Source organism: Aulonocara sp. 'chitande type north' Nkhata Bay, linkage group LG5 (assembly GCF_057382095.1).
Source record: "Aulonocara sp. 'chitande type north' Nkhata Bay isolate Kocher_YH1m ecotype deep benthic linkage group LG5, A_spYH_male_GT1.1, whole genome shotgun sequence".
In the NCBI taxonomy this organism is placed as follows: Eukaryota; Metazoa; Chordata; class Actinopteri; order Cichliformes; family Cichlidae; genus Aulonocara; species Aulonocara sp. 'chitande type north' Nkhata Bay.
Window position 1 is genome coordinate 22484524 of NC_141348.1, and position 13604 is coordinate 22498127.

Sequence of the window (13604 nt, forward strand, 5' to 3'; positions counted from 1 at the left end):
TCGAAGGTCCAGAGTTACTCACACGCCATTTACTCATCTTTTTCCTTGCGCCAGCACTTTAGATTTGGCACAGTTTTACTCCATTTCTCATGGGACCATTGTGCACTTTGACCCAAAGGATATCCTGTGCATTCTCAACACTTGGAGCTCGAGCAGACTAAAAGGCAACAGGCAAGAGCTCTTTCCAGTTTTATGTACTTTTATCACGCTAAAAGGACAAACCACAAAGGCAGATAAAAGACAGACTGCTAGTTTGCAAAGCTGACAATGATGGTGAGTATGCCTGTAGATTTTGCAGGATTTGTAAGCCTCTGAGTGTCATGTGACAGGCGTTTACTCCTCGCAGACATGAGTACAGTGTGTGCTGAATTACATTTTTTTTCTCCCTTTAAATTTAGTTTGAGCATGAAAGCGACTTTAATCTCAGCCTGTACAGATACCATTAGACTGCTTCTGCTGTGCTGTACTGCTTTTGACCGCTTTGTTTTTTTAATTGCAGGAAGAAGTGAAAGAAACTGCATCTGTTCTGAGTGTCCATGACGACAGCATCAAAGTTACAGAGGTGTTGAAAGACGGGGACACTCTCACCTTTATCATCGTATCTCAAAAGGTGAGATTCATTAGACTGTCATCTGGTTAGATCCAGGCAAATGACACAAGAACCATAGAATCTGTCAGCTTATTTATTTGAATTATGATTTTCCAAAAGCAGTTGGTTGTCTTTCCTTTCTGTTCCAGCTCTCTGGTACAGGGGAATACCATGTGGACCGGACCTATGAGGATTTTGAATGGCTGCAGCAGCACTTGTTCTCTCAGGGGGATGTGCCAGGAATACAGGGAGTCATAGTCAGTACTTGTTATTCTTTAATGTAGCTTGTATGTGCTTATTTGACAGTAACAGGGTCAGGGCTGGAGTACTGGTGGCTTTAGTGCCACAAATGTTGAATTTGTGTGGTGTTTCTATCCAAGAAACAGTCGTGGTTAAAAAAAAAAGTAAACCCTCTTTAAGTTCTTGTATTTGAATGTCAGGATATAATAAATTATCCAGTCCTTAGAAGTTCTTCAATCAGGTAGGTACAACCTCACATGAACAATAGCACATGACATATTACAGAATGACATCATTTATGTAACAAAAACTCTGCCAAGCAGAAGCAGTGTGAGAAAAACTAAGTACAACCGTTGATTATATAGCTTGTAGAACCACCTTTTGGCAGGAATAATTTGGAATAATGTTTTTCTGTAAGACTTTGTCAGTCTTTTACATTATTGTGGAGAAATGTAGACCCATTCTTCTTTATAATGTAATTTCATCAAGATTTTTAGGCATTCATTTATGCACAGCTCTTTTAAGGTCCCACCACAGCATTTAGGTCAGGCTGATGTCTTGACTTTGGGTCGTTGTAACATCTTTTCTTTCTTTTCCTTTTTAGCCCTTCTGTCACAGATTTGCTTCTGTGCTCAGGATCATTGTCCTGTTGTAGGACCCAGTTTGGGGCATTTTTAGCTGTTGGACAGATGGCCTCACATCTGACTCTAGAATTCTTTGGTGTACAAAAAGCATCTCTCCTCCACCACCATGTTTAGCAGTTGTTAGGAGGTGTTTGTCTTGATATGCTGTGTTTGATTTTATTTGTCCAAATGTGGCACTGCACATTATGGCCAAACATCTCCACTGTGGCCTTGTCTGTCTGAAGGATATTGTTCCCAAAGTCTTGTGATTTGTACTAATGCAACAATGCTAAGCTGTGCGAGAAGAGGCTTTCTCCTTGCAAACTTTCCAAACAACCCATATTTGTTGAGTCTTTTTCTAAATTTACTCCTGACCTTTAACATTTAAAAGGCTAGCTCTTGAGATTTTTCCATAGATTGCAGTCAGCCCTGGTGGGCTGGGTGGGATGCCCACTCCTGGGAATATTGGCAGATGGCTTGAACTTGTCAATAAGCTTTCTCACAGAAAAAAAGATGAACTTCAAATTCTCTGGTAGTAGCCTCATAACCCTTCCCAGACTGATGAGCAACCACTATTGCTGATGCAATTCTGATGAATTTCTTGGAACTGGGATAAAGTGAACATCTGTTAAGTATTTGTACACAAAGTTCTATGGCTGCATAGATTCAAAACCCCCAAAATGCGCTGGATTCACCCAGACCCACAAACATGGGCTGAGTAGCCAAAACATGAACACCATACAAAGGTTAAATGAATAAAGACACAGTGTAATATGTCATGTATTGTTGTGTATTTGAGGTTGTGTTTAAATAATGATAATGATGAGTTTAAAGTTAAATTATTTAAACCTGCCAAGGACCAGATGACTTTTATTGTGTCCTGGTATGTAAAGAATTAAAAGAGCGTACTTTCTTCTTGCTATGATTGTACTGCTTTTGTGGTTTAAAGTCCTTCCTGCTTTTCCTTCCTGTGTCCTCCTCTTTTGTAATCAACTGATTTTATCGTTGCTATTTTTGCCAGCTGCCCCAGTACTGTGGGGAATTAAGTAAACAATGTAGGGACTACTTTTTTCAAAGAAAGTCAACAGTACACCATCAGGGTGTATTTTTTTTATGTTATTTCCTACTATGACAGTGTGTGTTGATGTTCCTTGTAATGTATTACACAAGCACATTGTGTAATATCTGATATAGTGCATAGAGTTTGCATATCGCAACGGATCTAAGCACAGAGTAACTTTAAAATGCACGAAACTTTCACAAGCTCGTATTTAAGACATGTTTTAAGAGACAAATAATGGGATAAAAAATTTTGTATAAAATAATATTGTCTTCTTTTTCAAGTTCCCTCCTCTTCCTGCAAAGCCCCAGGTGAATGCATCTCCCAGATCTATAAAACAGCTTGGTGAGTACATCTGAAGACTGCCTGTGCACAAAGACAAACACTTCCCAGTTCTGATGTACAGTGTCAAATGTGATGTGAAGTGGTGTGGTTAAAATGTCAATAGTTTGCTTGCAGGTTTCCTTGCTTTAGGAGAGTGTCAGCCCTACTGTAAAGCATTAGAAACGTTCCTGCAGCAGGTTGCTGCACACAGCATACTCAGCAAAAATAAAGCCGTGGAGGTCTTTCTGACCAGCTCGGATGTAAGTGAACAGAAACAGCTTTTTGGCAGCTTTGCCAAGCTTCAACTTTAGAGCTAGAATCTCATGTTACAACAGGTTGTCACGTGAAACCTTGTGATGCGGGAGACTGACAATAAATGGTTAAACTTTCACCAACGTGATAGAGATCCATGTGACAGTACTCATTCATTCGGCTCTTTATATATAAATATATATGGCCTTCCAAATGAGATTGTATCCACAAAAGAAAAGTTTTTTAAAAGGGTGAGAGTTTGCGTATGTAACCTCTACTGATGAATTCACATCAGTCAGATATCACCCTGTAAATAGCCAGCATACAGTTCTTGTTACAAGAAGGTGGTTGTTTGGGTTAGAGCAGGGTGTCTAATAATCAGGTCAGTGGTTAGATGTGTGTGATGCTGATAGCACTGCATATACAATAAGAAGCACTGTAACTGTGGTCAGTGTGGCTTGTAGTGTAAAGAAGGTAGAAAATTGTCATACAAATGCACAAACATACATGGAAATACAGTCTATAAAGCCAAAGCAGAGTTTGTGCAATTCTAAAAAGATTGATAGTCACTATTTGATATGAGAACCTTTAGTCTTCAACACAGCCTGAACTCTCTTAGATAAGCTTTCTTATCATTTCTTCAAGTAGTGTTCAGTTGTCCAGATTTCTTTAAAGACATTTAAAGCTCTTCTTTGGATGTTGCCCTCCTTTTGTTCCACCTTGTTTTACATGTTTTACATTGGCTATAGACATTCACTTTATAAGAACTGTTGCCACTGAGGCCTGTCAGACTGTTATCTTTGGATATTTTTCATTAATTCAGCTGAAGAAGTGGAAACAAATGACGTGTTTTTGTCACAAGTAGCCCCAACACTGGTTCAACCCTCGAATTAGGTGCTCTTTTTATGCTTGAATTATTCATAGGCCACTCATAAGTGGCTTAATATGGTCAGGTACAAGGACTGTACTGAAAATGAGTGAAAAAGCAACCAGTGCCCAAAGAAAAACTTTCAAAGATTTTCAGAAAGCCTGGAGAACTATTGCTTAGGACAACCTTAAAAATGACAAGAAAGTCTGGCTACTTGGACACAAAATATCAGGAAATGAGGGTCAGCACAAGACTTGTACAGACACATGTAGAAGGAACGTAGTATCTTGAAATATATAAAGTCAGTGTTGCGTGTGTTACATCTCGATGATACGTTTGTTTCCTGTGTGTCGAATTCTGGCCAAACGTTTATTTTATTAAGCTTTAATAGTTTTCAGCTTGTACATTTTACCAGCATATTTCAATGGACATTTATAACAAAATGCCATTTGCTGTGATATGTTATGATATTCTGTGTAATGATAAATGATTTAAGCTTTTATTATGTCCTTACATTCAGCCTCCAGGCAGACAGAAAGTAAAGAAGAACATTTTCAACAGACTGAGTCAAGCTGTGGAGGAGATGAGAAAAGAAGGCCATAAGGTACGCATCTGGGACTCATATATAGGCAGAATGTGTCCAGAGAAAGTGGGGGGTTAATGCTGTTATCAACGTGTCTGCAGGATGTGGATGAGTTCTTTCAGAATGAACGGGATCATAACCTCGTTCTAACTGGCTGCACCAAGACTGCAGCTGAGGTGAGACGGTCACCTATTGCTTCTCGGTCTGTTTATTTGTCGTCGTCGTCTCCTTTTCTTAGTTTGATTTCCAAACATTTCCCTTCTTCTTGCAGAAATTCCTAGATGTGGTGGCAACAGAGCAAAGTAAGAAAATTATATAAGTGTGAAAGCACAGAAAAAGAATTGATCCGTCGATGTTGTTTAAGATTTGTGTGATCAGATTCAGCAGATGATAATTATGGTGTTATGTACACATGTTTTTGGGGCTCAGTGTCAGCTGAATTCATCCAATGTGTTGTATTAGAGTGCTCTGTTTGCTTGCAGAAATAGCAGTGGCCTGTGGACACTTCTCAACTGCTCTGCATCTCTGCGTGGAACCAGGCGAGGATCCTGACAAACAGGCTTTCTCTAGGTTGGAAAAAAAACATTAGTACTGGACTCACACCATTATCATGTGTATTCAAAGGAAAAGCATCTGAATGATTCATATAAGTTGTGATAAAGCTGCATACATGTATATATGTGTCTTTTCTTACAGGGTTTGTGTGAAATTATCAGAAGTGTTTGAATCTATAAAGGTAAGCTGTTTGTCTTTTCTAATAGCATCACAAACAGCAGTGCACTTGTGCTTTGCCGCATCGTGTGTTTGTGTGTGGGCAGAAAAATATGACGAGTGTTGCTGAGAACAACGTGAACACTCTTGGACTGGGCCTGGACCTCGAGTCACGTTATCAGGAGGCGGAAAGGGTGTGTTTTCTAGTTCTGCAATCATTTCATGCTCATCGTATACATGCTGCCTTCCTTCCTATATTGAATCTTAGATTTCTGGTTAGATGCAACATGTTTGGAGTGAATATTGTGACTAAATTGTTCAGCGTGTAACACAATTATTATGTCCAATAAAGGAGATGCTCTTCAGGAGAACCTGCAAACTAGTGGAGTTAGAGAATGCCCAAAGGAACGTAGAGAAGGCGAAACCTGTAAAGAAGGCTGCTGTGAGTGTCTGCACCCATACTTTAAAAGCATGGTCAGATCTGCACATTTTCTTGTAACCAGCAGGTGTCAGCAACGTATCTGTTAGTAAGAGGAAACAGCATTTGTTGTGGGCTTTCTGATGTAGACTTAATGATAATAACATGCGCTTCATATTCATCAGATGGAAGAAGTGAAGAAAGCAGCAGAGACTGAGTTTGAGCACACTTCTGGAGTGGCTAAGCAGGAGGTAAAGTCCACAATAAATAACTGCATTCCACACTTTCACGTGTCTTTCCACAGTGGATTGGTTTGCTGAATTCATGTTGTTGCCATGCATTTTCTGCATCTATTAATATTGATGTGACGTGATTCTTTCAGATTGTACGTTTTCAGGGAGCGCGCGTGGAAATGCTGCAGCAGGCTCTGGTTGGTTGGTGTGAAAAGCAACTTCTTACAGCCAAAGAAAGTGCTGACCAGTTCAACCAGCATCTGGAAGTCTTTAGGGGAATGGCCTAGTGACCTCTCTGGCACCCTCTCAAATTAGCATCCTCAGTAAATCTAATCATAGCACGGAGCAACCCAAACCTGTCCTTCACTGTGTTGTGCTGCAGTTTGATGCTTTATTGAGTGTAAATAGGGAAATGTAAGCAACGGAGAAAGGATGGCTCTGCTGATAATTTCTCACACACACACACACACACACACACACACACACACACACACACACACGCTTTCTTATTTTCCCCCATTCTCTATTAAGATGTACTCACTCCAATAAAATCCAGGTAGAAATGATTGTTTTGAGATCTTATCAGTGGGTTTCATCATCCAATAACACTGCCGTGCGTGAGCGAAGGTTTATGTGTTCTATATTGCACTGCTGCGTTTGTGCTGAGAATGTATTGTGCTGCTCTCTAGCCAGTACATCAGCTGGGGTCACACAAAATAAAGTGTGATGAATTGATTCCCAAAGTACCTGCTTGCCTCTGTGTGTGTTTCTTACTCCTGGATCATTAATCAGTTGGTTTGACTGCTTCTGCAAGGACATGGCAGCAAGGACAGCCTGTGTTGGCCTTTTTGAAATGATTCTGGCTCTTTGAAAATCTCTTTGAACATTTTTTGACACCATTAAGATCTCTTGTAAGGTTTGCCATGATACACATAAGCTAAAATTTTCTAATATAGTCTCAATATCTGCTGATGTAGGCCTGTAGGTTCATATCTCAGTCCTGCTGTGTTCTTCATTGCCTCTCTTGTGACCTGTGATCTCTTAGCTGGCAGAATTAGGAGTAATGGTTTGCATCCTAAGGAATAAGTCAGGAAGAAAGATGAGTGTCCTCTTAAGAAGAGAGGATGGAAAAGCGATTTAGCTAACAAAGGAATTAAAGGATGTAATGCAATGCTAAGAGTTTCCTCCCAAACTGATAAAAAAAAAAAAAAACGAGGGGAAGGACTTGGTATCGTTGTGGCTTGCAGTGAAAGACTGCCTGCATTTGGCATTAGAGGGCATGCTCTCATCCCCTTGTGATACATTTCCCTCACGGTCTGACAACCTGAGATCATTTTATATCGCTATCTTCCACCCTCACAATTACTGCCCTTCTTCAACCTCAGGCAGATGCTTACCAATGAAAAAATATTCCTAACCTGCATAGATTGTGTTAAAAACATCCACCATTGTACCTTTTTGAGGGTGGTCTCTTGAGAAATTCATTAAGTGCAATCTCATTTTCAAGAGACCTAAGTGCCGATGTGCTCATGTATAAGATTGCAATGTTAACCCTTTTTGGTTCTGCATGTAACCTTGTTATCATTTTCTACAGTTAAGGAGATTTAAAACATAATTTTCAAAGAATTGATCTTCAAATAGCACAAAGGTCCAGCGTTCATCCGAGGAGGTCAGTACTAATCTCCAGACAGGCCTATTTCACAGCAGCCACTTTGCCATGAAATAGCAGGTAAACACAGGTGTTCAGTGGGTACAGAGCATTAAATTTATGTGCTATGAAGCACCTGGGTTTACCAGATATTTCTTGTCTAAATGGCTGCTGGGAAAAAAAATCTCATCCATCTAGTTCTTGGACATCTTACTGCTGCTAGGACTAAAAGCAGGGGATCAATAAACTCATACAATTATGAGTGTACATTATTCCTAGCAATCTGTTCACATGGATCCAACATATTTCTCCGAGGCTCTGCTTCATGTGACATGTGAGAGAAACGGTTGATCAAGTTATTAAAATATTTGAGATTTCTCCCAGGAAAACCTTCATCTGATGGTGGTGCAAAAATCAGATCACCTACTGTAGGTCTACTTAAACATTCAAAAAATGCTACAACGAGATATTCACTGCTCAAAATAATTAAAGGAAACGCTTTCAAAATGCATATATACTGATGTGCACTGGGTATTGTGTGAGGAACAAACTGATGCCACTTTGCTTGATAGAAATTTAAAGGATTAATCAACAGAGGGCTAAATCCAAAGACAAAAAACTGAAGTGAAAGAAAAGATGAGGCAAGCCGGTCTATTTTACTGAAATGTCATTGCAGTCACTCAAATACTGACCAGATCAATATCTCTGACTGACTTGATGCTAAAAAGCTATTCTTTAAGCTAGCCTTAAATTTTCTTGAGCAGTGTATTTACATGTCAAACATGCATTTTAATCCCATAAATGTGTCCAGGTTAAAACCACCGAAACAAAGAAAAAACAAGTTTTTCAAATGAGCTTTCATTTAAAAAATGCACGTCATTATTTTAGTCCCATGTTTATTGGAAAAACAACATTTAGACTAAGTTTACAGCAGGTCACCGGCAGGTCACTGCAATGCTAGTCCACATTTTACACCCCTTTTTTAATGCTGTCGAGAGGACGATAAAAAGACATTAGTTTTCGGCGCAGCACGTTTATTGATCATTAAATCCAGCAGTTTCATCATTAAGGTTTTGCTCCACATTTCTGTGGTTTATTGGTTTTAATGGAACACTGTAAATGGTAAATGTGGGAAGTTTATGGAGCATTTCTATTAAGTTTTAGATTTTACTTTTATCTACCCAAGAAAAACATTATGAATGTGATACAAAGCTACATGGTGTGTAAATCCAAAACAGAAAAGCCTGCATGTTTTTTCTGGAGAATTCATCATATTGCAGCATTATACTTTGTGTTATTATTCATTATCTGTGATGCTTCCATCCCTACTGCTTGTCAGTAAAACCAGATGAATTTCACATCAGGGGAGCCTCATTTTTGGTGTTCGCAGGTAACTAGCACACGATGAGTGCTCTCTCTCTCTCTCTCTCTCTCTCTCTCTCTCTCTCTCACCTACACACACACACACACACACACACACACACACACACACACACACACACACACACACTAATGAGAGCTGTTCTCAGCTGCTGAGAGCATGACCCAGATCAAGGACAGAGGGATCATGGCAACACTGTGTATGGAGTGTGTGTGTGTGCCTGAGTGTACCTCCCCCTCGACACATAGACTTGGAGCTGCTTCGCAAAAGTAGCTCATTACTGGTGGATAGGCAGCACCAGACATACCAGCCTATGGCTTGACAAGCACTGGTTTGTTGAGCGCAGAGAGACGAAAGCAGCTTGTCTGAATAGTCGGCGTGACAAGGCATTATGACTCCACCATTCCCTTGAAACTGCACTACACCAATTTGATGAGCATGACAGCCTGTTAGGTAGGGTGTAGCTTCTTTGTTAAGTTTATTCAGTGTTTCCACTGGAGGTGTTTTAGTGTTGCTTGTGTGTTCTTTGCATTGAGTTAAAAAAATGTGATAATCGGCCAATTAAATTCAAAGCAAAACCATAAAATGAATGTGCAACAAATCAAAAAATGAATACACCATCTGCATGCGCTGGCTATAATAGATCAGAAACTCTGTTTCTTCTTGACTTGTCCCTGGATTTCCCCAGATAGCTCTTTCCCATCTTCAAAGTCATCTTTGATATCTTTGAGACGGTCTAATTCCTGGTAACATAAAAGAACAAAATTTGATTACAGATGCTAATGTGAAAGTCTCTCCCTTTAAATCTTCCAGACAAGACTTGGCATTCCTACCAATTACACAGGGCTTGAAGTCAAAGGGAAGCAAACACACTTTGAAAGCTTTAATCCTGTCTTTTCTTGCATGAGGCTTCTGTCATACGGTCCAAGGCTTGGCTGTGGTCTATTACAAATAAATGAGAGCGTTGCAGCTCAGCTGAGTCAATCCAAGGTTGTTGGCACCTCATTAAATCTAATCACCGCCGTACACAGACTCATTAAAAGTTGGTAGGATGGAGAATGAGACAGGAGGAGAAGGAGAGAAAGAGACAAATGCCATAATGCAGATGCCCCAGCCATCTGTAGTTTATACAGCTTCATAAGGCACATCCTATTCTGAATGCGGAGCACAGCACAAGGTACATGTAGAACCCCTCAGCCCTATAATCAACCCTGATGGCAGCGCTCCACCAATGATTTGGATAGTGCATAGTATATCAATTTCCACCCCTTCGCAGTGCAAAGCATTAGACTTGCTAATTTTGTCTGTTTTTTTCCTGTTCACTACTAAATGGATCCATAAATATTAATAGATTCACACTCCCCTCCTGGTTGCCTGTCATGCATTCTAGGGATTGTGGATGATGATATGATATTGCTAATTAGTTTTGCAGAAATAATGTTAGCGGTGAAGCTATGGACAGGCTGACATGCTGAGGTGATGACATTCCTGCCATTTTAATACGCAGCAGAGTCCTCTGAATATACCGTAACATGGAAAACACTTGCAGGAAACATGGAAAGGGGAATTGGGGCTGCCCATCTTCTGAATTTACAACATCATGATTTATTCAGAAAAATAACAGCGCATAGACACACACGTGTGCATGTTTTGCAATGCAAAAGTACAGTATAATGATGCACACCATTATTAAACACACAATAAAAATGTGCCCATTAGAGTAAAATCAATTATTCATCAATGTTTCCGACACAGCTTTGATCAGAGAAGCATCAACACACATTCGAGCTGTTCACTCCAAAGGTCATTATTGTCACATGTTCTCCAACGTGTGGCCTTTTTTTGTGCGCTGCTGACATGTGCTTACTACAAAATCTACTGTAGTAACAGCTTTAAAAAAAAAAGGTTCACAAACACAGCGGAGCGCAAAGAATGGGAAAGGCTCGAGTGTTGCATTTGTTGTTTTCCAAAACAAAACAATTTTTCACTGTCTGAGCAACTTTTTTTTTTGCCACCGGAGCTGCACAGGACTCTCAATTTTGTTCAAGGACATCTGAGTGGGATGACACTCGCTGCCACAGGGGCTCAAACACTTTGCACTACTGTAGCTGAAGAACAGCCTCTCTCTGCTCATCCAGACACCTTCATGTTCCAAACACACATTCAAGGGCAAGGCAACTAGATGGAAAGTCATCAACAAAACAGAGGTTCAACATCTGTTGCCGGGATGTTTCCAAGACAAGTTTCGCTTCACCTTTCCCCCGCGGTTGTTTCCTCCCATTCGTTCACGGCGATGGGATGCAGACGGGATAGCGAATGCCCTCTGGATGCTGCTATTAAATTTCACTTTGCGATTATGCTTGCTAAAGTCTCATTAAATCCCAGTCAGAGATAATGCATGGTAAACTCCCATTATGGTTTGATTAGAAGGCGCGGGGCCTGCCATCCTGCTGATTGTGTTTTTAATCAAATCCTTCCTGCTGCAGAGCAAATGGGGGCTAAGATGAGAAAATAACAAAGAACAAAGCAAAACAAGCTGAGCAAGCAGGAACAATTTACCTTTTTTGTTTTGTATTATTTTGCGGCACACTGGAGGCAATTAAGACGCACTGGATATTTTTTTCTCACTATTATTTCAAATGAATATTTTGTTGGAAAGGAAACCAATACACAAGAAAACAGAGCAAGTGATTAGCTCAGTGTCTTTTCTCTTTAAATGCTTTTAAATAATCCTTGGTCAGCTTCAAAAATCCGTTAATCTTCTGTCACAGTTCTTACTGGCAATGTGTCATGCAAAAATCAATCATTTTGACACAATACTCTGCAGTTACACAATATATTTTGCACAATATGATTACATCATTTATCTGGATGAATGTGTATTGCAAACTGCCTCCCACGAGTAGTGTTCACTACACTGAAAATTTACACCTTAGTGTTAGAAACGGTTGAGTCAACTGAAAGTGAGCAACTTCTGTGCATGCTGTGGATGAAAGGATGGGAGTACAGCTACTGTATCTGCACCAGTAAACCCTGTCTGCAAGCAAGGTTTAAGTAGTGACAGAGAGGTGAGGTTCTACTGTAATAATTAATTTCAAGGGCACTAAAGTTTCTGCCTTTGTTCCATTAGGGAGTATGCAGAAAAGCTCATTTTGGCTTTTGCTGAGTTGACCCTTTGTGTTGCAAACACTTAAAGAGAATAAATTGACTTTTTTTGTAGAATTTTACATGATAGGAATTTATAACTATATTAAGCTACAGATTTCACACAGATGGCACGAGGTTTTTAAAGTACTGTCAAGAGGAGCAGCGATGAGAGGAGCAGCTGTCTCTGTGCTTCTTGCTTGCTTCAGGCTTGGAGATCTATCACTGCCTCCCCCAGTATTATAGGAGTACACTATGTTCAGCAAACTCAAATCAGGGTTGGTCAAAAATGAATTATTACTCTATACAGTATTTAAAGGCATGGTTGTAATTAAAGAAGAGAAAATAAAAGAAATGGGTGATTTCACTCTCGTTTAATTGAAGAACACAAAATGTTCACAATCTGTCATTAAGTAAGGAAAATGTTCGTCTTGAAGAGCATTTAAGACGCATGTTGCCTACATGTTCTTACTGTAATGTGTTCTCATGCATGTATACTCAACAACCATCAGTGGGAGTGGGGACAGAGACTGCATCCAAATAGAGATGAGCAGTTCATAAACACACAGTACTGCACAGCAATGCGATAATGTTAAGGATGATAACCACTCATTAGGCATCATTAGGGAGCTCATTAAGAACTACAGTGCAATGCATGTACTTTCCTCTCATATATATACATGAAACTGTTATGTAGACCTCTAAGACTACAAGAATAAATAAGGTTTGAAGTCTGGATTTGAGCATCCCAAGTGGGGTGCTTCTTTAACTCATAGATCACCCTCTTTAAAAAACAAACAAACAAACAAACAAAAACCAAAAAAAAGACTCTTTTTATGGTAAGGCCACAAAATGCCACAAAATGTAAAAATATTATATAGTAATATTTTTTTCTACTTTAAATGACTCAGTCTTTTAAAACTACTTCAGCCTGAAATATCCATTCTCTTCCACCTGGAGCCTATCCCAGCTTTCTTAAGGCAGGGTACACTCTAGACAGATCGCCAGTCTGTCGCAGGGCTAACACATAGAGACAGACAACCATTCGCACTCACATTCACACCTATGGGCAATTTCGAGTTACCAATTAATCTAACCCCACTAACTGCATGTCTTCGAACTGTGGGTGGAAGCCGGAGCACCTGGAGAGAACAACAAAACAGAAAAAACAAATAGATTTTCATTTTTTCTGTAATGTCAACTTAAAAGAAAGTCTCACTCAACATCCTAAGGACAAAAAAACGACAGCTTCCCAAAAACTGCTATTATAGAGTAATATTTTTTTCAGTTTAAATGACTCAATCTTTTAAAACTACTTCAGACTGAAATATAAATATCAGTGACTAATTATATTTAATCATATTTTTTGGATTTTAACCCTTTAAAGAATAAGGGACACCAGCTGAGGTGGGACAGAGGCCGCAAATGGACAGACTGTCCATGCAAAAGTCACACTGCCCTTACATTTGCTGATGAGAGGAGCCTGCAGCAACACCCTGCAGATCTGAATTGCTTAATTTTTTTGACCTG

General features: G+C 39.7%; 1 protein-coding gene across 1 annotated transcript; it reads left to right on the top strand.

The window, feature by feature from the left end:
- The first annotated feature begins 63 nt into the window (after positions 1 to 63).
- On the top strand, positions 64 to 6617 carry LOC147330537 (sorting nexin-5). Its single transcript, XM_086294210.1, has 14 exons — positions 64 to 273; positions 500 to 610; positions 739 to 846; positions 2797 to 2857; positions 2972 to 3096; positions 4477 to 4560; positions 4641 to 4715; positions 4811 to 4841; positions 5022 to 5109; positions 5236 to 5275; positions 5358 to 5444; positions 5603 to 5692; positions 5854 to 5919; positions 6051 to 6617. Exons 1-14 carry the CDS (start codon positions 268 to 270, stop codon positions 6186 to 6188), a joined length of 1110 nt encoding a protein of 369 aa, XP_086150336.1. The 5' UTR covers positions 64 to 267; the 3' UTR covers positions 6189 to 6617.
- The last annotated feature ends 6987 nt before the right edge of the window (positions 6618 to 13604 follow it).